Source organism: Anser brachyrhynchus (genome assembly GCF_964034855.1).
Source record: "Anser brachyrhynchus genome assembly, chromosome: 2".
In the NCBI taxonomy this organism is placed as follows: domain Eukaryota; kingdom Metazoa; phylum Chordata; class Aves; order Anseriformes; family Anatidae; genus Anser; species Anser brachyrhynchus.
The window spans coordinates 63,181,922-63,207,110 of NC_137695.1; the positions used below are offsets into that span (position 1 = coordinate 63,181,922).

The following is a 25,189-nucleotide window of genomic DNA, read 5'->3' on the forward strand; positions in this document are numbered from 1 at the left end:
TGTTGCATTTGTCTTTTTGGTGACATATTGTTGACTCATATTTAATTCATCATTCTACTCTAATCCCCAGATTCTTCTTCTTAGTGCTATTGCCTGCCATTCTCTGGTTTCCTGTGAGACAATTGTCTGAGATCATATCAGATGTTTTACTTAAGTTTAGATATGCTGTCTCTAAAGTTTAAAAATATAAGATATATTATTACCCTGTCTAATAAATAGTTTGGCATGATTAATTTTCTGTTACTTCAAATATTTTATGTACAGTTTTATTATTTACATATGTACTTTCTTATTAAATGTTCCAACATTTCATGTAGATACATTTGTCTATATCAGATTCATTAGTTGCCCTGTATTTTTTCATCCAAAAGAAAGCAGTTTTATTTTCTAAGCACTCAGTCTTTCATCTTCTCAAAGGATCTTTCAGGAATGTGTATACACAGCTTTTGTTTATTTTTTCTAGCGTTCATTTGTGACTATTCACATTACAAAAAGAAAAAGTCTTTGTAACTTATAGAACTTTATTTGGAAGGTCACCAAACCTTTGTTAGTTTTTTTTCTATAAAAGAGGTGAAACATATCTTGTACAGGCTATGATGCTTTCTGCTAATTGCGCTTTTAAAGTTTTTTGGGGGTTGTTCAGAATTATTTGTACCAGTAAACCTATTAGAAATCACTCTACTAGGTCATTCAAGAGAGAGTTTCTTTACTTGGAGATTTTGGGTGGTGATGAGTAGGCCTGAGTATATCTTCTAAGTAGAAAAGAACTTGCAAAGCAAAGACATTGTTTACTGTTGGCCTGTATCAAAAGTAAGAGGTATCAGGCTAGCAAGAGGAGGTAAAGAATGAAAAATGTGACAAGGTGATTTTATTTCAGATTCGTAAGGAAAACTCTAATTTTGCAGTATCCAATTGGTTCTGATCATGGGGTGTGCCACCTCATGCTGACAAACTGTTCTAGTCTTTGTTGATAGTTAGGTTTATGACTGATGAGAATTGTAGAAAACTGTGTGGAGAATAACAAGACTTTTAAAACATGTCCAAAGTGACCAGAAATTGAAGAACTGAAATTTTGGTAGACTTAATTTATATACTTTTTTTTTTAGGGGGATGCCATGTTTTCCCTTGGGTGGAAATGCAAATTGTGGTTGGTGAGACTTGAGTTAATCAGAGTTCATGCTGAGTAGCTACACAATGCTGAGGTGCCATACAATGCTGTCATTTCGAGTACCAAAAATTTTAAATTTTAGGTAAAATTGGAGATTCCTGAGGAGTTTAAAGAAGCAGTGCAACACAAAAAATAGATTAGTAGACCAAAAAGATTTTTTTCTAAGCTATTGGATTTTCTTTTATTAAAATTAATGTTCTGTAACTTCCACATGAAGTGCTGTGCTTTCTGCCTGTTCAGTTATCCCTTGTATAAAGTCACATCAGATGAGAGCATTCATAACTGAAAGAAATAATGATGCAGCCTTGCTCAATTTTCACATTTCTTTAACACAACTGAGTCTAGTTATGAGCCTGGCTAAACAAATAGGGGTAAATATGAATAACCCCCAGAAATTTATTTGGTGACTACAGAGAATAAAAAGGACAAGGAAGATTATGACAGAAATAAAATGTATTCTGCAGATTAGTATGACAACTGATTTTCAAATATTTCACTGTGTGATTTGTGTGAAAACACTTGAAAACGTCATCTGTTTTTTTTAAAAATACAAAACACCACCAACAAAAAACAAAACCACCACCAACAAACAAAACATCAAACTTATGAAAGTAATATTTTGCAAGGCTAGTGGTAAAATAATAAAATCATGTAGCTATTTGTCGTATACTTATAGCAGTTTTAAAATACAAGAAAAATGAAACAAATGGTGATTTTTTTCCTTTTATAAATATAATACACAAAAGACCACAAAATAAGATTAGTCCTTTCTGTGTGTCAGTTATTACTGGTCTAGGATATGTACAGACAAATGATCTGAATATGAAAAGTGGCTGTATTTTATTGGAGGTTTTTGAAGATATTTATTTGATCCAGTTAAAATTAGAAACATAAATGGCTACTTGAAACTTCTTGAAGAGGTATAGGAGCTCCACCTAAACTTATGTAAAAATAAATTCCTGGCTTTGCATTTTAAGCTTCAGGATGTTACTTTGTTATAAATTATCTTTAATGAGTTCTGTGAATGTGACTTCCCTTACTGGGGACAGCATTCTTTGGGAAGTATTTTCATTAAATCTTTATCTTAAAAAAGTAGTAGGGAATCAGAGTGCTTTGGGAAGTGCTTAGGAATATTCAAGTTGCTTACTTAAGGGGAGAATAGAAATGGAGAAGTAGAGAGCATAAGGAATTTTCCTGGGTTTCATTGGTGGGAGTTCTGCTGTACTGTTTGGTTCTAATACTACATGTCTGTGTCTTAGATAAAAATTTTGAAGATGAATTTATTGTCATGTTAAGATCCTATTGACATTTTTTGATCCTACTGATAATTTTGCATCGAAAATGTTGCAAAATAAGGCCTGTATTCAACTTTATTGAGCTCAATGAAAGGTCTGCTATTGATTTGTGATTCATTTTAAAAAAAATCCATGTACATTAAATGCATTCAGTTGAAGCCTATTGATATGGAAGGGCTAACTGCTGACGGTATTTGTCTTTATTCCATTTTTTCTTTGTGGCAGATTTACTAGTTCAGTAAGATGTTGCATAGTATAAATATGATGTATAATATGTGTATAACTTCAGATGACGGCAGCTTGGCACATTGGAAGGTTTCACAGCTGAAAAATTTGTTTCCCCCCCTTTTTTTCTTAAGAAAAAAGCCTATAACATCCATATTGCAACATATCTATGAATGCAGGCACTTCAAAGTAAATGTCTGTAGTTGTCTGGCCTTGAAAAGTAGTTATATTAAACAAGTTAAGGCAAGAAACTGAATTTAAAGAAAGAATTTTACCATCCCTTCATAGATGCAGCCTGAGTAATGATGATCCATGCATACACCCATTCTCCCATACACAGCTAATGTTCTCTTCAAGACCCACTCTATACTGTTTGTAGTTAGTGCTTGAATTGATTATATAGTTATAATTAATCTGCTGTACTGAAAAAGAAGAAACTTTCTGTGATGCTGCTTTCACAATTGTCTGAACATTTTTTTCTAAGACTATCTGCGCTAGGGTTAGAAACGTTCATTCTTGAATGCACTTTTTTTTTCTTAATATGAGGCTTACAATAAATCTTAGCACTAGAATCTGTTTAGGGGAGGACACTATCTCTCATATCTAAACAGTGCCAAATACCAGGTTTCTTTCAGTAGCAATGAACATGCTGGATGTTGCATCTATGATATTTCTGGATCTCTATACTGCATGCCAGTCTTTTGTGCTCCTTTGAACCATATTAGTGTTTTTCCTAAGGGTCCTTACACCACCTCAGGTCAATATGAGCTTTAAAGGTATCAGTCCCTTGCTGCATTTTCTGTACAACTTGTCTCTGTCATCTTCTATGGTAAAAGTCAGATCAAGGATAAAGGAGTGTATCACAGGTCTCTAGAGGATTGATTATGTGAGTGAGGTCTGAGTTACCTGATTTGGCCTTTGGAGAAACTGTAATAGTCCAAGATTCAATTTCCATCTAGAATTCACTTTATGGCAGTCAGAAATCTGAAGGGGTTAGGTAAAGAGAATACAATGTAATGATTGAGATAAGTAAAATAAATTCCTTACAGCAGCTTGGACTACATACTTTACTGTGCCTTAACCAGGGAGACTTCATGCAGACTGGGCTGTTGCAGAGAACATCTCATATGCTGGGACTTGTGAATGCATTTTACTGCAATACCTTAATATCTGGACGGGATTAGAAAACAATTAAAACTAGCATCAGTAGAATAAGATTTAGTATTTTCTATACAATTTCTCTTAAATTCCTGTCAACTTCTCTGTTTTTACTTTCTTCCTGTTTAAGCAATTTTCAATTCCAGCAGAAAAGCACTTAGTCAATCTCAGCTGGGGCACAGGTACCCTTCTTACATCTTTTGGGATGGATACATGCATCATCACTGAGTGATGCAGGGCATTTTTCCTTTTCGTCTTTACATCTACACAGGGTATTGCACTGCCTTGGCAGTGCTGTCAGAACCTGTGTTCTAGAATGAACGGTTGCAGCTGAAGTCCTGAACTTTGATCCTTTCTGTAGTAATGCAGTGAGCAGCCACCAGACCACCAAGCTAGTCAATTCAGTGTTCTTTCTGAACGTATGTTGACATGTGCTTCCTGCTTTGGGTTAGGGAAGTAACCTAAGACTTGCCTTTTACTAGGCATATGTTGTTTTAAGAACTGCCCGACATATTTTCAAATGGTTTTTCCATTAGTCAGAAGCTATTCCTGAAGTGCTTTTCGCACAGTTGACCCAAATCTGTTTTGTTTCAGGATCTATGCTCAGCGGCAAGCTGAGTTCTCCAAATGGATTTGAACTGGAGGAGACTTTGTTCTCTATGCTGGGAGAAATGTTGGGGGGTAAATTTCAACAATGAAGGAAAATCAAAAAGTAGTTGCTTGTGTCAGGTCAGGACAGCGATTTCTATTCCAGTGTGTGTGAATATAGTTTGTGTGCATCTCTTCACTGGTCAATGTGCTGTGGATTTATCTTTTCTTCAATTAAAAAAGCATTTCCCATGTATTATTAAAGGACAAGCTTTTGGCTTATGGGTGTCTTATAAATGCCAATTTCTTTTCATTTTATTTTTATTGACACTTCCTTCCATGCTAGGGTTTTGACCGAAGTTTATGATTACCACTGAAGGCAGTAAAATTATCTCTGCTGACGTCTCTTTAAAAGTTGTAGCTTTATGAAGCTTGTTCTGATTTCTAATTTATCCTGTTTGATGCTGTAGTTTTCATTGCATGATTTCACATGGTGCTCAGACCTTGTGATTACATAATGTACATTTTATGAAATTGACTTGGTGCCAGAGGGGAGGCTCAGAGCAGAGGAAATCATTAACATGCAAAATCTTAGCTCCAAAATTGCTTTAATTAGAAGCTTATTTCAAAAAGCTGCAACCTGCCTCTCATTTTGGCTTTGCAATAGCTCTAAAAATACATTGTGGTTTTAAAAAAAAAGTGACGTAAATGTATTCATATCACGCTAGAATAACGAAAGTACAAAACAACAGTAGCTGGACTTGTGCTTAAAAGTAACACTTGCTGGCTGAAGGACATTCCTCTTGAGGCACAAGCTGCTGAAACTATGTAGAGTACACTAAGTGATTCCATCTGATCTGCAGAAAACACTATGGGTTATATTTTCACTTTATAAATATGTCACTGGCAAAGCCAACTGGCTGCAATAAGCTTTTTTGAAATGGACATTTCTGGCTGAGTTTTTGGAAGACTGCATTTCTTGAAGTGAAACATAAAAACCCTATTCACTAGCTACACATTGAAAACAAATGGCCAAAGGAAGTAAGATGACCTATAAAAAGTTGGAAAATTAAAGGTTCATACACAATTTATTTTTCATTAATTATAGTTTACATGTAATGTTCAGGTAATTGGAGTTTGATTTTAGTGAAAATCCAAATATAAAAATTAGTGAGTAGAAACAACATAAATATGAACAACAAAATGGTAGGTATATTAAGAAATGATGTTGTACTCTTAAAGGCAATGAGAGTGATTTTTTTTATTTTTTTTTAGTTAGGTAAAAATATGTTTTCAGTGCCTGCCATATATTTGTTTCTTCAGACAGTATGGTTCAGTATTACAGTATGCTTGTAGATCATTGGAATGCTCTAAAGAACTTGTAATGTTATGTCATCATTTAGTCATATCACTACTGTTAAAACGAGATACTTTAACAACGTGTGTGATTAGGGATTCATTATGAATGCTAAAGATGAATGTTTCCATGTCTGATGTATAGCTTCATATATGTTACAAGAAGATGCTATACTTCTATTTCTACTGTTAATCATTTTCATGATGCAACAAAATTAGTAAGAGTAACTTAGATATCTCTTAATATACATGAGAGCAGAAGCTATTACTACTCATTTCATAAGCAGTGACATCTATTGACCTTTATTTTTTATCTGTTATTGGAATTGTAATATGTCTGCTAGATTATCACTGCTGCATATGGATTATAATATCTGCTCTAATGTATTTGGATCTTAAATGTCATCAGAAGAATAGACGTTACAACTAAACTGTATATTTTAGCCAAGCTTCTCAAACCTGAAGCTTCTCAAGCCTGGTTGGAAGCCAGTCTAAAGATTTTCTCGCTACCATTAGTGTAAACAGAAGCACCAGAAAATGAATGCTAACTATTAAGAAAGGTACAATACAAGATTTTTGTACTAGTAAGGGCACTCACTTCAGAATTGAATGTCTTTTACGTTTTTAATCTCACAGTTAAACGTCTTAATTTCATCATTATACACTTTTAATCTAATGATTTTTAATCTCATGAGGATCAATTCTAGGGCCAGTTCAGTTTTATTGAACTTTCACCAATGATCTGGATGCAGGAGTGGAATGCATCCTTGGCAAGTTCACTGATGATACTAAACTGGGAGGTGCTGTTGACTCTCTTGGAGGGCTGAGAGGTCTTGCAGAGGGATCTAGATAATACTGGAGCACTGGGTAATCATCAATGACATGAGCTTCAACAAAGGAAAACTGGATTGTGTATGTGGGACAGAGTAATACTGGACGCAGGTACAGACTGGGAGATGAGTGGCTGGAGAGCGGCCCTGCAGAAAGGGACCTGGGGCTGCTGGTGACAGCAGGCTCAGCGTGAGCCAGCAGTGTACCCTGGCAGCCAGGAGGGCAAACTGCATGGTGGGGTGTGTTAAACACAGCATACCCAACCAGTCCAAAGAAGTGATTCTGCTGATGTATTTAGCACTGGTGCAGCCTCAGCTTGAATATTGTGTGCAGTTCTGGGATCCATAATATTAAAAAGGATGGTCCTTGAATGCCGGCAGAGGAGGGCAACAAAACTGGTAGAACTGGAAGGCTCCTCTTGTGAGGAGAGTCTAGGGATGCTTGGGTTGTTCAGGTAGGAGAAAAGGAGGCTGAGGAGCAACTCACTTGCTCTCTACAACTTCTTGAGGAGGGGAAATAGAGAGGAAGGTACTGGTCTCTGCTCCCTGGTAACGAGTGATAGGACACGTGGGAAAGCTGTGTTGGTGAGGTCCAGAGTAGATATTCAGAACAATTTCTTTACTATGAGGGTGGTCAAACACTGAAACTGGCTTCCTAGAAAGGTGGTTGATGCTCTGTGCCTCTCAGTGTTCAAGAGGCATTTGGACAATGACCTCAATAACATGCTTTAGTGTTTGGTTAGCTCTGAAGTTGTCAGGCAGTTGGACTTGATCTTTGTAGGTCCCTTCCAACTGAACTATTATATACTATATATCAAACAACATTTTAAACTTTAAAACAGTAGATTAACAATATGGTAAAAGTTTAAACATAATTACTGTTTAAATTTTTTCATGACTCTAAATTACTTTATGCACAACTTAAAATTTTTTGTGCATTGTTGTTATCTTTCATCTTTTCTTACTTTAGGTAAGAATCCTTAAGAAACAAAGTACAAATGCATCCGATTGTACCTTTAAAAAAATAATTCTGTTTTCAAGTTGATACCCTTATCAGGGAGTTGGCAAATGTTATTGTGAGGCCACTCTTTATAGTCTTTGATCATGGGGACTGGATAGAAGTATTCAAAGATCAGAGGAAAGCAAATGTCATCCCTATGTTCAAGAAGGGCAAGGAGGACCCAGGGAACTACAGGCCAGTTGGCTTCACTTTAACTCCTGGGAAGGTGATGGAATAACTCACCCTGGGAGCCACTTCCAGGCATGTGAAGAGTACCTGGAATTAAGAGTAGTCGGCAATGGCTGGCCTGGTAGATACATCTTCCTTATGCTGTCTGTGTATTTGTGGAATCCTCTCTTGTCTTCCACATCCCTTGCCAGATTCAATTCCAACTGGCCTATTGCTTTCCTAACACCATCCCTAAATGGATGGACAGTATCTCTATTCCTCCTGGGTCACCTTGGTTCCATTTCTTGTACGGTTTCTTCTTATGTCTGAGTTTAGACAGAAACTCCTTGTTTATCCATGCTGGTGTATTGCTGCTTGCCTTTGCTTAACTTCCTTCTTGCTGGGATAGACCATTCTTGAAGTTGGAGGATGTGATCCTTGAATATCAACCAGCTCTTATGAACCTCCTTTTCTCCAAGACATACTGTTGTTATGTTCTTCCAGACAAATCCATGAAGAGGCTAATGTCTGCTCTCCTAAAGTGCAGAGTTGTGGTTCTCAATTTTTTTTTTCCTTTTGTCCAGCTCTTTCTTTATATGCTCCTGAACTTATCCTGAGCATCCTGCTGACCATGTCATGGTAGCTGTAGCCAAGGCTGCCTCCCAATATTCACAGCCTTCCTTGCTTGTGTGTCAGGACCAGCAGAGTACCTCTCCTTTTTGGCTCCTTGGTCACCTGAATTGTGTTACAAAAAACTCCTAGATTTCATATGTTCTGTGGTCTTATCTTTCCTACAGGTGTAAGGGTGATTAAAATTCCCCATCACGACCATGCCTTCCAGCTGCTCTCTCACTTAAAGGACAACTTGCCCCTCACAATTCTGGCCTGTTTGTATTTGGTTTGTCTGGCAAGGTTGTTTGTAGTAGTGAAGAGGCTGCAGGGGTGTTCGAAGAGACCAGGGCAGAGCTCAGAGCCAGCTCCAAACTGTTGCTACTACTGTCCAAAGCTCAACCCATCAGACATGCTGATGGTGCCTCTATGATAACATATTTAAGAGAGGTTTTAAAAATAAACAAAAGGCTATACAGCAGTATTGTGGTTTAACCTAGCCGGCAGCTAAGCACCACACAGCCATTTGCTCACCTTCCCCCCTCCCTCTCTGGGATGGGGGAGAGAAATGGAAAAATGAAGCCTATGGGTTGCGATAGAGACAGTTTATTAAGACAGGAAAATAATAATAATGATAATGATAATAGTAGTGGTACTAATAATGTGTACGGAACAAGTGATGCACAATGCAATTGCTCACCACCTGCTGACTGATGCCCAGCCTATCCCCGAGCAGCTGCCCCCCCCCATCCCGGCTAGCCACCCCTATATATTGTTCAGCATGATGCCAGATGATATGGAATATCCCTTTGGTCAGTTTGGGTCAGCTGTCCTGGGTCTGTCCCCTCCCAGCTCCTGATGCACGCCTAGCCTCTGCCCGCTGGCAGGACAGAGCAAGAAGCTGAAAAGTCCTTGGCCTGGTGTAAGCACTGCTCTGCAACAATTAAAACATCAGCATGTTATCAGCACTCTTCTCATCCTAATCCAAAACATAGCACCCTACCAGCTACTAGGAGGAAAATTAACTCTATCCTAGCTGAAACCAGGACATATATCCACCCCTTATTCCATACAATTTATGTCATGCTCAGGTTACATCCTTTCCAATACAGTCTAATTAATCACCATTTTCGTCTGTGGTCTATAGAATGTCCACTGAGTTTGCATAGCCCGCGACTGACTTTGGGCTCCATCTGTCACAGCAGTTCTTCAGGGCAGAAGAGATGGTGTGTGATGTTGGATTGTCACATGTTGAAGCCCGTTCTCATTCCATCACATCTCTGTGCTTGTCCATTTCTATCAAAATTCGTTCATTATTATCTGCGTGGCTGTTACTGTGATACCATTAATAGGACATTGACATATAGCAATCATGGTAATGATGATGTACAGTATTATATAATAATTAACATAATACAATTTGGCTCATGGGCTATTCTCACCCAGTATTAAGTCCCCTTGAGGTACACACCGGACCTCCCCATTCTTTTGCGTTACCCACCAAGTGCATCCAGGTCCCTGAGCAAAAGCAATTCCACGAATGGGTTTGCCTTTTCCTGAGGCAGGAGTAGCCCAGACTGTCTTCCCCAGCATGTTTCTTACGTGCACGACAGGAACTTTATCCCCTTCCCCAGTACGTAACAGGTTTGATTGGGCAGGTCCAGCTCGGTTGGCAGATCCCCTGGTATTGACTAACCAGGTGGCCTTTGCCAAATGCATATCCCAATTTTTGAATGTCCCAGCACCCATTGCTTTCAGTGTAGTCTTTAACAGTCCATTGTATCACTCAACTTACCCGGAGATTGGTGCATGATAGGGGATGTGATACACCCACTCAATACCATGTTCTTTGGCCTAAGTGTCTATAAGGTTGTTTTGGAAATGAGTCCCATATTCTGACTCAATTCTTTCTGGGGTGCCATGTTGCCATAGGACTTGCTTTTCAAGGCCCAGGATAGTGTTCCGGGCGGTGGCATGGGGCACAGGATATGTTTCCAGCAATCTGGTGGTTGCTTCCACCATTCTAAGTACGTGGCGCTTGCCGTTGCGGGTTTGAGGGAGTGTGATGTAATCAATCTGCCAGGCCTCTCCATATTTATATTTCAGCCATCGTTTTCCATACCAAAGAGGCTTTGACCATTTGGCTTGCTTGATTGCAGTACATGTTTCACGATCATGAATAACCTGTGCTATAGTGTCCATGGTGAGGTCCACCCCTCGATCACGAGCCCATCTGTATGTTGCATCTCTACCTTGATGGCCCGAGGTGTCATGGGCCCATCGGGCTATAAATAATTCACCTTTATGTTGCCAGTCCAGGTCCACCTGAGCCACTTCAATCTTAGCAGCCTGATCCACCTGCTGGTTGTTTTGATGTTCTTCAGTAGCCCGATTCTTGGGCACATGAGCGTCTACATGGCGTACCTTTACAACCAGGTTCTCTACCCGGGCAGCAATATCTTGCCACAATGCAGCAGCCCAGATGGGTTTGCCCCTGCGCTCGCAGTTGTTCTGCTTCCATTGCTGTAACCACCCCCATAGGGCATTTGCTACCATCCATGGATCAGTATAGAGATAGAGAACTGGCCACTTTTCTCGTTTGGCAATATCTAAAGCCAGCTGAATAGCTTTCACTTCTGCAAACTGACTCAATTCACCTTCTCCCTCAGCAGCTTCTGCAATCATCATGTAGGATTCCATACAGCAGCCTTCCATCTCTGATACTTTCCCACAATACGACAGGACCCATCAGTGAACACGGCATATTTCTTCTCATTTTCTGGTAGCTTGTTGTACAGTGGGGCTTCTTCAGCACAGGCCACCTCCTCCTCTGATGATATCCCAAAGTATTTGCCTTCTGGCCAGTCCATAATCACTTCCATGATTCCTGGGCAACTGGGGTTTCCTATCCAAGCCCGCTGAGTAATCAGTGCAACCCACTTACTCCATGTAGCATCAGTTGCATGATGTGTAGAGGGGACCCTTCCTTTTAACATCCAGCCTAGTACTGGCAGTCGGGGTGCCAGGAGGAGCTGCACTTCAGTACCGACCACTTCTGAAGCAGGTCAAACTCCTTCATATGCTGCCAATATCTCTTTTTTTGGTTGGGGTGTAACGGGCCTCAGATGCTCTGTATCCCCGACTCCAAAACCCTAGGGGTCAACCTCAAGTTTCCCCAGGCTCTTTCTGCCAGAGGCTCCAGGTGGGGCCATTCTCCCCGGCTGTGGTGTAGAGCATGTTCTTTACATCTGGTCCTGTTTGGACTGGCCCAAGGGCTACTGCATGAACTATTTCTTGCTTAATTTGTTCAGAGGCTTGTTGTTGCTCAGGGCTCCATTCGAAATCATTCTTACGGGTTACTTGGTAGAGCGGGTTTACAATCAGACTGTAATTTGGAATGTGCATTCTCCAAACCCCCACAACACCTAGGAAAGTTTGTTTCTTTTTTTGCTAGTTAGTGGAGATATAGCTGTTATTTTGTTGTTTTGTACATCCATTGGGATTTGACGATGTCCATCTTGCCATTTTATTCCTAAAAACTGGATCTCTCGTGCAGGTCCTTTGACTTTATTTTGTTTTATGGCAAAACTAGCCTTCAGAAGGATTTGGACTGTTTTCTTCCCTTTCTCAAAAACTTCCTCTGCTGTGTCACCCCACGCAATGATGTCATCGATGTACTGCAGGTGTTCAGGAGCTTCCCCTTGCTCCAACGCAGACTGGATCAGTCCATGGCAAATGGTAGGGCTGTGTTTCCACCCCCCGGACAGCTGATTCCAAGTGTATTGGACACCCCTCCAAGTGAAAGCAAACTGTGGCCTGCACTCTGCTGCTAGAGGGATTGAGAAGAATGCATTAGTGATATCAATTGTGGTGTACCACTTGGCTGCCTTTGATTCCGGTTCATACTGGAGTTCTAGCATGTCTGGCACTGCAGCACTCGGTGGTGGCGTGACTTCATTCAGGCCACGATAGTCCACCGTTAGCCTCCACTCACCGTTAGACTTTCGTACTGGCCATATGGGACTATTAAAAGGTGAATGAGTCTTGCTGATTACTCCTTGGTTCTCCAGTTGACAAGTTAGCTTATGGATAGGAATCAGGGAGTCTCGGTTGGTGCAATATTGCTGCCAGTGCAGAGTTGTTGTAGCGATTGGCACCTGCTGCTCTTCAACCCTCAGCAACCCCACAACAGAAGGGTCCTCTGAGAGACCGGGCAAGGTAGACAACTGTTTAATGTCCTCTGTCTCTAAGGCAGCTATGCCAAAAGCCCACTGGAACCCTTTTGGGTCCTTGAAATATCCTCTTCTGAGATAGCCTATGCCAAGGATGCATGGAGCATCTGGGCCAGTCACAATACGGTGCTTTTGCCACTCATTCCAAGTTAGACTCACTTCAGCCTCCAATACAGTTAACTATTGGGATCCCCCCATCACCCCATAAATACAGATGGATTCTGGCCCTTTATAGCTTGATGGCATTACAGTACACTGTGCACCGGTGTCTACTAAAGCCTTATACTTCTGTGCGTCTGACGTGCCAAGCCATCGAATCCACACAGTCCAATAAACTTGATTGTCCCTTTCCTCCCCCTGGATGAGGCAGGGCCCCTCTAATCCTGGTCAGAATCTTCATTTCTGTGTCTGAAGGACTGCCTGCTGGAAGTTGGAGCAGCAAGCTTCTCAGAAAACCCCTTTCTCCCAATTTGTTTTTCTTTGCAACTCGTGTACCTGTGCCTCTAGGGTTGAGGTAGATTTTCCATCCCATTTTCTCATGTCCTCTCCATGGTCACGTAGGTAAAACCATAGGGTGGCACGGGGTGTGTACCCACCATATCGTCTTCCTTGCACGGATGGACGCTTATCCCTAATAGCTGAGGCACTGGTTTGTACAGGTGGGGAAGAAAATAAACTCTCTTTAAGTTGGTGGACCTCTTCAGAAAGTTTCTCCAAAATATTCTCTTTTAGTTGATGGATACTTTCAGAAAGTTTCTCCACAGCCGAGACGCAGGCCTGAAGGGAAGAGGAGAGACTTTCTTCGTGCTGCCAGAGTTGTGTAGTCAATTCATCCACTGTGGGTTCCTCATGTTCTTTCCAGGCCATTACTGCCAATGAGCTGGCATATGATGATGGTGCACTCTGTACAAACTTCTGCCACATGGGTGGTGTACACTTGACTTCATCTGGATCTGTGGATATTTGTTCGTTGTCTAGGTCCCTATAAATCACCTCCCGTACAGCTAATTCCCTCAGGTAAAGGATTCCCTTCTCCATAGTTGTTCACTTGCCTAATAGACATACAAGTTCTTCCTTGAAGGGATACCTTTCCTTCACAGCTGACAGGAGATGCCTCCAGAGGCTGTAAGGTGGTACTCCATATCCAATTGCTTTGTCGATGCCTGCATCTCTAGCTGCTAAGAGGAAAATTAACTCTATCCTAGCTGAAACCAGGACAAGCAGCTGTGAGAGAAAAGAGTAAGAAACAACTATGCAGCCACCAAGGTTAGTGAAGAAGGAGGGAGTGGAGGCACTACAAGCCCACAAAGAAGGCCATGGTGGCACAGACTGTCCACCTGAAGCCCATGGAGGACTGCATGAGAGCAGATATCCACACTGCAGCCCATGGAGGACCCCATGCATGTGGATATGCCTTGACTGGAGCTAGCTACCACTCAGGGAGACCCCACACAGGAGCAGACTCCCGGCAGGAGATGTGGCCCAGTGAAGAGGAGCTCATGCATTAGCAAATTTTCTGGTAGGACCTGTGACTTGTGGTGGATCAATGTTGGGAAGGACTACACTCCATTCAAAGGACCAATTGCTGGAGCAATTTTTGAAGAACTGCAGCCTATAGGAAGGACTCAACATCATAGCAGTCTGTGAAGGACTGCATTCTGTGTGAGGGACCCCACACTGGAAGAGAGGAAGAGTATGAGAAAGAAGTGGCATTTAGAGTGTTTATGAACCAACTGCATCCCCTGTTCCCCATAGCTTTTGCACTGATCAGGATTGGAGAAAGTAGAAGAGTTAGGAGTGAAGCTGAGCCTGGGAAGAAGGGGTGTGTGTGGGGAAAAGTATTTTTACTTTTGTTTTGTTTCTTATTGTCCTACTTCATTTGAAGTTGGTAATAAAATTAGTCTTCCCCAAATCGAGTCTGTTTTGCCTGTGATGGTAATTGGTGAGTGATCTCCCTGACTTTATCTCAACCCATGAGCTTTTTCATTTTATGTTCTCACCGTTTTGGTGAAGTGGGGGAGTGAGAGACCAGCTTGGCCTGGCAGCTAGGTAACCTAGAACACCTCTGTTTCCTGAACAGTCTGGATGCATCCATCTTAGCACTCCAGTCACACGAGCTATCACTCCGTCTCCTTGATCTTAGCCTTGTAACTGCATTCGGATTTCCAATTCCTTCTGTTTGTTCTCTATGTGTGTAGTAATTCAGAGACATCTCAGAGAGATACCTGAAAAGGCCATGGAAACTTTCACTGTTTTCATTTTCAGCCCTATTCTGTTGATTGCGATGTCCCTTCTATTCACATCACCCCAGAGCCCCTCGCTTGCCTACTGCATTCACCACTTCCTCACTCAAGTGTTGTGGAATCTCTCCCCCCTGTTATTCCTAGTTTAAGGCTGCTCTTACCAGGTTGGCAAACTTGTTGGCAAAGATACTTTTTACTTGTTTAGTCAGGTGCATCCCATCTCTTCAAAACAGCTGTCAGTCCTCAAAGAGAGTCCCATGGTACTAGAAACCGAACTCAAAACAGGTCCCGACACCTGCAGTGCAACTGATTGTTGGCCCAAAGGATCCACTCAGTCTTCCTCATGCCCTTCCCCTTCCTCACAGGATAAAGGAGTGTGCCCTGAACCGTAGTCCTCAGAGTTACATCATGGAGCTTTCCAGGTCATGTCTGGCAGTTGCTAAGCTTAGATGGATTTATTTATGCAGAGTGATGATTTAATATATATTTTACTATAAATTCTGGAAGGTGTTCTATTGTTAGTTTACAGCAGTCAGGTAAGTAACCAGGCCTGGTCTGGGAATGAGGAGGAATTACATAACTTGAGAAAGGGGAAATGGAAGCTTGGAGGGGTGGAGGTGAGTAGGACTGCTCCTTCTAGTATTAGCAGAGCATTAGATTGGCTTTGCCCATTTGCCTATTCACAGCCTTACTGAGCCTCAAGTGATACTCTAAGCATGTATAGTTACTACAGTTCTCTTATAAATACATTTCTTTTATTTATGCTAATAATACTTGGTATTGTCATCTGTTAATGTGACAAAAAGGACATTAAGAATTTTTTGAACCCTAATACCAAATAATCTTCATCTTCGTGTATGCATTTTGCTTTATTTTAATTGAAATATATATAAGGTACTTACTTAAATCCTTTTCACTGACTAATTTCTGAATTGTGTTAGTAAAATCATTGCAGTGCTCTTGGCTAGTACTTCAGAGACAGTATAAGGAGCAAACCAAATGTTTGTTCTGACTATGATCAGTAGTTGCTTTAACCTCTTGAGTACCACATATTTCAGCTGCAGAATGTCGGCTACAAGTTGTGAATAAATCAAGCAATTCTGGAATCTGTCCTATGAATAATACTTAAGAGGGGAAATGATTTTTAAAGACTATTAATAAGGCTGCTTTATACAAATTTCAGAGGAAGCATACTAGCTAGCCACATTTAAGAGGTGTGTGTACGTATGCATAGCTAATGTGTATATATAACGTAGAATATGTTTCTAATTTAATAAACCATAAATCCTAAGACTGAACAGAAGCCATAGACTGTGCTTTATAATTTAAAAACTCTGTGTAGAAAACCCTAGGAAAATCATGGCTCTAAAACAATCGGTCTGTTTAGAAAATGCTTTTAGGGGATCTATATGTCAAACCCATAATTCGCTTAAAATGATTGCATTTAGTCACAGGAAACATTTCTTCATTGACTTTATGCTGTTAACAGAGGTAAAGAGTTTGCATTTCCTAGAAGGATGTATGACTTTAATCTGCACATAGCGGTACACTTTAAATGTTTCCTCTTCTATTTGGAAACTTGAAACAAACTTGAAAATGTTATAGATCAAACTTTGAGACTTAATCATTGTACTGAAGTTGCTAGTGACAAGTGGCCAATGGTTTAAAGAGCTGCTATAAAGATGATATATTTGCATTTTCTCACTTGCAGTAGTAGAAAAAAAAATCAACAAACAGATGTACTAACTGGCTGACATCAATAGCAGGCAAAATCTCAGTATGAGTACTTTTGATCAGTACCTCAATGGTTTCCATGTTGAATTGCTTTTGTTGACATGTTCGTTCATCAGTACAGATCCAGACATAATTCAATGTAGGAAAGCAAGTTTTCACGGTTTTCTCAGGTAAATTTTTTTCTAAGCCACCAAAGATTGTTGATTAATGGAGTACTTCACTCTCATGCTTAATATGGAATATTGGATTTTTGAATAAAATGTTGAATAAAATTCTCTTCTATTCTTTGATTTATGAATTCATCAAATGAAAATGCTATTACTACCTTGCTAAAGTACAATTTAAGCATTTGAAATTGGCAGCTGATGTTATCCTTCCAAATGTATTCCCTTAAGGAGTTTTCAAGCAGACAAACCAACAAAACTCCGTTAAATGGGAATGACCTCTAAGGTTTTCAGAAGAGGTTTGTGTGGAACGTTAGGCAAGAAACAGGTGTTATGTTTAGCATTTCAACCATGTACAAGCACTCGTGAAATCAAATTCTTGAAATTGTATTACTCTATGTATAAATTGTTGTGAAAAGTCAAAGTATTTTCACTAGCAACTGAGAGGTTGAACAGCTTCCACCACATGAACAACATGAATTACATTGTCAAATGTCCTTCCTAGCAAATGGCTGATATTCGCAACAGGTTTGATAGAACATGAGTGAATTACATGCAGAATCTGGAAAGAAGGATGGGAGAATTTGATTTTTAGGATATGGGAAAACATGAAATGGTGGCAGGGGGAGGATAGAAGGGGCAAATGAAAAGGATCCAGGTGCTTTACCTTCCTTTTTTTTTTTATTATTCTTTTTTTTAATCCCAAGGACGAGTAACATGATGTACCTCTGACGTGTTACACTATTATTTATCTTCAAGTACTTAAAGATTCTATGAAGGAAGAATTGCAGTCAAAATGAACAATATTTCCACTGTATTTTACACTTGTTGCTTTTTCAGGTATTGAATAGCATCTCCTTGACCTTGATGTTAACTTTATTATTTAAGTATAACAAAGTGAAGCTTTTAGCCTATTTTTGTTTTGGCTTATCTTCTGTTAGAAAACAATCTTAAGGGATTGGGGATGGAGCTTGAGTGAACATAGAATTTGCTCAAGTCCTGCATGCGTATACTAAAGCTCCTAAGACACAGTGGAGTATTTTAATGTGGATGAATAGATTCATGTTGAATTACAATATTTCATGTTCTGTTTGCAAGATAGGGGCTTGTCTTTGAATTCAGGAGAGACGCTTCATTCAACTGTTCCAAGGTGTTAGTCTTATTGGTATGGCTTTCTCTTTAAACACATGGAAAATATTGTTTGCTTGAATTACTGCCGTTGGATATGAAACATAAAACCCATAATCAGCCTCCGACCTCAGAAGGCTTAAAAATGAAACTTTTGAATTTAGTTTGGTGTACTTGAGATATGGTAAGTCATGTCATGGGGTTATTGGCTAAAGGCTTGGTTAAAGGCTTGGACTCGTTTGCTCCAAGCTGACTTTTTCACTTCAATTTTAGTGTTGTTTGTACCAAATGGAGTGGATCTGTTTGTTTTTAATTTCCTTGAAGAGAAGGGAAAAAAAAAAGAATGCAGAGTGTGGAAAACATTACTATCATACTGTTTGTACGGACTGTATCTGTAGGACTTGTTGTGCTGTTCTAACTACTTTCGAAAGAATAGAATAGGTTATTTATTTTTAACCCACAGTTGCTACAACTGCTTGTAAGATACAGAGTTTTTGTAGGAGTATTGAAACATTTCTTTAAACTGAAAATGTAACACCAGAAATTTTGATTTGAAATTAAATAATCTTTTTAAGCTAATACTGAAGTTGGAATACTTAGTGTTCTTCCTCATAGTGAACACTTTTGTAAATTAAAATTTGTCTTATTAAAATTGCACTGATAAATATATTGTTTTTTAAACAATTCCAGAATTAAAACTGTATCATTAATGGTGTTTTCTTTCCTTTGCTCTTCTTTCCTTTCTTAGGTCGAGATTTGATATGCATACAGTCCATGGATGGGATGCTAATGTTATTTGAACAGGAAAGCTACGCTTTTGGGCGTTTTTTACCTGGTTTTCTTCTGCCTGGTCCATTGACTTACAGCTCTCGGACAGATTCTTTCATTACGGTGTCTTCCTGTCAACAGGTTGAGAGTTACAAGTATGTGTTCATATTCAGTAATTATTGCATATTTTGGTGCTGTCATTTAGTATGTAAACAAATAAAAGTAGTCATGTCTGATTTTTATTGCCTTTACTGTAAAAAGCAAACTGAGTCCTGCGGAGTTTATGGTCACATTACATATTTATACAGTTGAAATAAGTTTGCTAGCTTATCAAAGGTAGATTATGCTGTCCTGCAAGTGCCAGGCTCTTCTCTGCTTTGGTTCAGTCTAATCTGTTCTTTCAGTTTTGTCTGTACTGTACTGCTATAGCAAGATAATATTCCCTCCAGTAGTTTCAACGTGATGTTTATTTTGATGCAAGTAGGTGTTAGTCTGATGAACCTGCTCCATTTTCAGAAGAGATTTGGAGCACGGGTTTGATCATGGGATGCTCTTAAAGGAATGAGGGCTGATGGGGAGAGATGGAGTCCACCTTCCGAAGTGGCAGTAGAGTCTTGTTAACCTCATTGAGCCCTAGATTGAGGAATAGGTGCTAAGTCTTGCAATCGAATGATGGAACAGGAGTTAAGGGTCAAGTGCACAAAGGAGGATGACTTAATAATTCCTTAAAGGAAGTTCGATGAGTGGAGGCCCATCTGAAGTGTGTATCCACAAACACCTACAGCCTGGGCAGCAGAGGAGGAACTGGAAGTCAGATGTGCAGTTGCAGAGCTAAGACGTCACTGCAGTTAGAGATGTAGTACCTCAGTCCTGCAAAGCTACCCTGTCACATTTGATGACTCCAGGCTCTTAAGAAAGAAAAGACAGACAAAGAAGGATTTGTGTTCACCACAGAGGAACAGCTTGAATACACATGGCTCTCTCATGAAACCAGCATGCTGAGTTTATTGTTCAAATTCAGATGAATGCTAAATGCCAGGGATGTTGTGGTAGACATTTGCTTTAGAGCCTTTTTTTAAACAAATAGAAGTTTCCTATTGCCTCCTAATGGAGGACCGATGGGAGGGCAACACAATGGACTTCAGCAACTTGGAAGGTTGCTGGGGTTCATCAGGGAGAACTTTTTTGATACAGGTGCTAGACATGCTGGGTAGGCAAGAAGCTTTGCTGAATTCATAGCTCAGAAATAAGAAATAAATGTTTGGAGAAGTAATGGACAATGGCAGACATTGACTATTGCAGGCATTGGCTGCAGTGACCATGAGATGGTATAGATTAAGATCCTGATAGAAGTGAGGAAGATATTCAGTGGTAATGAAGACTGTACATTTCAGGAGAACAGATGGCCCTGTTCAAGGAACTGCTAGGCAGGATCCTATGAGAGACAGTCCTAAGGGCAACAGCGCTCTGGAGAGCTATTGAATCTTCGTAGATAACCTTCTCCAAGACCAAGGACAATTCACATCAGTGTTCAAGAAGCAGCAGAAAGCAGCTTGACTGAACAAGTAGATACTAATGAAGTTCAAATGGAAAAAGGAAATATCTGGGAGATGGAAGTTAAGACAGACTACCAAGGAAAGATACAGAAACATCAAGAGGGCATGCAGGGGATGTAATCAGGATGATATAAGCTTGGTTAAAGCTTCTACTAGCAGAGAATCTGAAGGACAAGAAAGACCCTCACAGATACGTCAGACATAAAAGGAAAATCATATGCCAACGACTGGCCAAAACTGTGTGCCAAAACAGAAGATGAAGGAGCTCAACACATGCTTTGCCTCATCTTTTCTCTATAAAAAATGATAAGGTCTGCTCTTAGGCCTTCTGAATCTTTGTGCCTAGCAATAAATCTGGGGGTTGTGGTATGGAGGCATTACCCATGATTTTAAAAAAAAAAATTAAAAATTAAGAACTACAAGATGGATGGAAAAAGTGGCAAAGTGGCAGAGCTGTCAGGCTTTTAGAGTAGTGGTTGATGGTGATTCAAACTGGCAGACATAGATAAGTGATATTCCTCAGGATCAGATATTGGAACCAATATTTCTTTAACACTGTTATCGAAGAGCTGGACCATAAGAGAGAATAAATGTCCTGAAATTCAAGGATGATGCCAAACTGTAGGAAGTGACAAATACAAAGAGGTTAGGGCTGCCATCTTGTCGAGCTGGCGGAATGGGCTGACAAGTACCATATGGATTTGCCAGAAAGCTTATTTACAACCATAAGAGGGAACGTAAATATAAATATCATAATTTCATTGGTTGTTATTTATTTTTTGAATTTTAGTCTCCAAGCAATCAAACCATATTTAAAAGGAAATATGCTGTCCTTCCTGCTTCCCTCTGATGTCTTGATCTTGTGGTTTGAAATAGATATTCTTAGAAGTGTGAGAAGCAAATATTGTATTATCCCAAGAGTTCTTGTATTTCAGTTCAGGATTTACTTTATTTATTTATTTAATTTATATACAACCGAGTATGATTTCCTTTGCCATACAGCTATCATGCAACATTTTTCTGAACTGTTAGTATGGACAGCTACCAAAGAATCAAGTAGGCAGAAACCTTTCAAAATATAAAAAATGATGATCTCGGCAGAAGCTACATTGCTTGTCAAATTCAGAACTAACTCTGTTTAGTGCAGATGACTGACCATCAACAATACTACTGTTAGTAAATATTTAAATGTGTTTTTGAAAGATGGGTTGGTTCTGCATATTTTAAGACTGCAAACAAGTCAAGAGATACTGTGAAGTTTGGGAGTTTGCAAATAATGCTTTTGCAATAGAAATATTTTAGCACCATTATTTTAATTAACAATATAGATAAGTTGTTGCTATCTGTCACTTTTCAACCACCAGCTTTTTCACGTGAATGTATTGCATATTTCTATACTGAAATGTCACTTTTTGCCTACTGTAGCTTTTGAAGAGTATTCCATTTAAAATAAGAAACTATCTGCATTCTTGGTCATAACTGTGGAAATAACAGTTCTGCCTTTTTAAAAATTTCACTGCAATACCTGTTTGGAAAATTACGTCAAATGCCATCTCATTCTTATTTTTTATTCATGAAGAAAGCAATGGATGATGCTGTTCTTAAAATTTGATTTGTATCCTCACTAAATGTTGAAACACTATTATGTTGCTTGAATAAACAAGAAGCTAGGATCCAGTACTGACCCCCTACTTGTGTACCTAAGTCTCCCCCTGGACTTTGTGACACTGACCACAGCCTTCTGAACCTGCCAGTTCAACCAGTCTTCAGTCCACATCATTGACTTATGTAGCTTGTACATCATCAGCTTACGTATGAGGATGTTACAGGATACAGAATCAAAAGTGCATCTGAAATGAATTGTACTTCTAACATTAGCTTGGAGTTGTATTTATTCTTTGGACTTATGTAGTCTTCTGAGTATGGTAAATATTTTGAGTTTGCTTTTCTCCGGGAGATATCTTCAATTAAAAACTACTGCTAACGCTGGTAGCTCCTCTCTGCAGTTAAGCAGTAGAGAACTTGGGAAGCCCCAATAGTGTTGAACTGAGGTTTTCGTCATCTTAAAATGAGTCTTTCAATGTCTTTTCCCCAAGTCATACCTACAGGCTACTTTGCTTGACCTCCACATCTTTTTCCCTGAAGCTGCAGAAACTTCACCTACACAGGCTCTTATGATTTCTGGTTTTAGATATACTGAAACACTCCACTGCACAACAGATGCTACCAAAAAATTTTAGGGAGGGACCAAAAATGTTGTCATGCAACCACATTAGATGTGTCTGTGAAAGAATGATTAAATGAATGTGGAAAAAGAATTTCTTCTTTATTTTGTGGATAAGTTTGATTATAGTTGTCACTGATATTTTCCTCCTGGATGTACATTATTTTGCCCCTAGTAATGAGAGTGGTGAAGTGTAATGCCCAATCTTTGTTACCCATGTGGGTTCTTTTCTTTCTTTTAGTTTTTATTTTAACACTGATCACAATTATTATTACTAATTATATACCTACAAGTCATTAGTTCACTGATACAGATCAGAATGTGGTTTCTGCAGTGGGACTTGGTCTTGATTACAGACATAATGTAAAGCATTTAAAAAATCATTATAGTACCTTGTTTAGAAGGGTTTTAATATATGTGAAGCGTAGCTGCCTGGAAATGTATGGAAACATCATATCTTTAAACTTTATTTTCTCTCTGAAATAAAAATGCCATTTTCCTGATTTTCTTCTATCAGAAAGTCTCTTGGTATTGATGTACTTTAGGTGAGAGAGGGTAAAGGTGTGCTGAAATAATTATATCAAAGAAAATAAAAATACAACTTTTTTTTTTTTAATAAACCATGTTTCAGGAATCTAATCCGGAAAATGTAAATCTAACACAATGCTTTATTGTGATACTGTATATTATCCTGCTTTATCAACCGATTTTCTCAAGCAATACTCTTTTAATTATGGTGCTTAAACTTGGTGAAACATTCCTAGATTCTAGATATTGCACAAGAAGTTTATAGACATTGCTTTATTAATATGGGAGACAATATATATACTGCAAGTAAATGTAATAGAATATTAATACAAGTAAAAGTAATAGAATATTAATAGAATATTAATATTAAAAAGAAACTAGAATGTATTAAAATTTATAATGAATAAAATATTTTTTTCTTAAAAATAAAACGTTTTCATCGTGTTTAGAGTCTTGGCTCACTGCTCTAACAAATGTGGGTTAAATCGTTCTTTGTCATTAATTCACAAATGTGCTGTTTTTATTGTAGGAAGGTGTTGTTTTAAAGGAATTTGCCTCTTGGATTCTGAGTAGTGTTCTCTGTTATTGTCCAGTCTTAAGACACTGTGGTACTAATCTTTAGCATGCCTCTGAACTATTAGGACATTAGATTAAAGTTAATTAATACTTCTGTAGTGAAGGAAATAGACATAGTAAGGAGAGAAGTTGTTGTATTTATGGTTGTATTAATCATATATATATATATTTATATTTCAGTAACAAAAAATATACCAGTTTTATCTTGTTTAAAAGATTGCAGATTATCCATTTTCCTGTAGTTTATACAGACCAATGACTTTGTTTAAAAGCAGTATTTCCTGCGTTGATTCAGAATTTTTTTAAAGATCTAAAAGCAAAATGAGTTTTATAGTTAAATGATTGTATATTTGATGTGATAGCTGAATGGAAAGTTTGTCTGTTGGTCACCTGTGATTTGAGTTTTTTTGTGACGAGGAACTTGTGTTTGTTTAGGTGGTACTTAAACATTGGTATATAAACATTAATGCATATTACCGGCTCAGTGGGAATTTGGTTTGAGAACTATGAATTAACCCACAATTAGTTAATAAAATGATAATATTCTAGCCCAGCTTATTGCTAAAATATGTTTAAAATAGAAATGTTTCTTAGGTCAGAATCTGCAGAGTTGTACTAATTTACTGTTATTTCTTAGATTGGAACGGCTTAATTCATTCAATGGATGCTTAACTATGAGCTTGAAAGTGTAACTATTATATATAACAGATTGTACTATATATTTCATGGTAGTTTAGGAATTTTAAACCTTATTAAGGGGAAAGAATGTTTATTGCAATCCTAATTTCACAAATTGAAAATATATTGATTTCTTGCCTCTGTCTCACTTGTAATCTGTATTTCTATCCTTTAATTTAATTAGCTGTTCAATTATATCAACACGAAGAAATCTGAGTAGAATACTTGTTTTAAATCTGCCTTACACTTAGCTTTTATTCTGCAATGTTATTTAACATCTTTGCTGATTGGTGTATTGCAGTAGGCTTTCTGACAACCCTTTTTAGGTTCTGCTTTTACTGTGTATGTGTACTCATAACATGATAATTATATATACATTTATTTTTCTTTTTTACCTAAAGGTATTAACAACAAAGATTTTTTTTTTACTCTTTTTTTTTGTTTGTTTTTTAACTTCCTATAACAGATATCAAGTGCTGGTATTTGCAACAGATGCTGAGGCAAGACAAGAAACAGTACAGCAAAAACTTAGTTCTGGAAAAAGACTTGTGGTAAAATCTGTTAATTACATATATCCTGTATGGTGCATTGCATACATTTTAAAAAGACCAATGCTAAGTAATGAGTGGAAACGTTATCTGCTGACAGAGGACCTTATCCAATTGCTGTGAAAGGCAGTGGAAAGACTCCACCAGATTTCTGTTAGGATTTCCTTGTGCCATAGTTGTTTCAGGTTGGGCCTTAAAACTTGCTGCTGTTCTAAGAAAAACAAACAGACAAAAGAATTGTATACTGAAAATAGCTACTTCCAAGACAGTCTTTGTAATGCAGAATCTAAACTGTAGTAAAACAGAGATACCTGAAATATCGCTCATGTTTGTAATTTAAGTCTTTTTTTCTGAATTTGTATTCAACTTACAAAATCAACCTCATTGTACCTGAGTAGTCCTTTGTACTTTAA

General features: G+C 38.6%; 1 protein-coding gene across 19 annotated transcripts in view; it reads left to right on the forward strand.

Moving 5' to 3' along the window:
• BBS9 (Bardet-Biedl syndrome 9) overlaps positions 1 to 25,189 on the forward strand; it is a 289,323-nt gene that overhangs the window by 17,324 nt on the left and 246,810 nt on the right. For all 19 annotated transcript variants that reach the window (XR_013947654.1, XR_013947655.1, XM_080582937.1 and 16 more), the window contains exons 6-7: positions 18,647 to 18,821; positions 24,695 to 24,779. Coding sequence is in view for 17 of the 19 variants with exons in the window: in XM_080582937.1 (XP_080439063.1) it covers positions 18,647 to 18,821; positions 24,695 to 24,779 (260 nt within the window). In the remaining 2 variants the exon portion in view is untranslated. The remainder of the gene's footprint in view (positions 1 to 18,646; positions 18,822 to 24,694; positions 24,780 to 25,189) is intronic.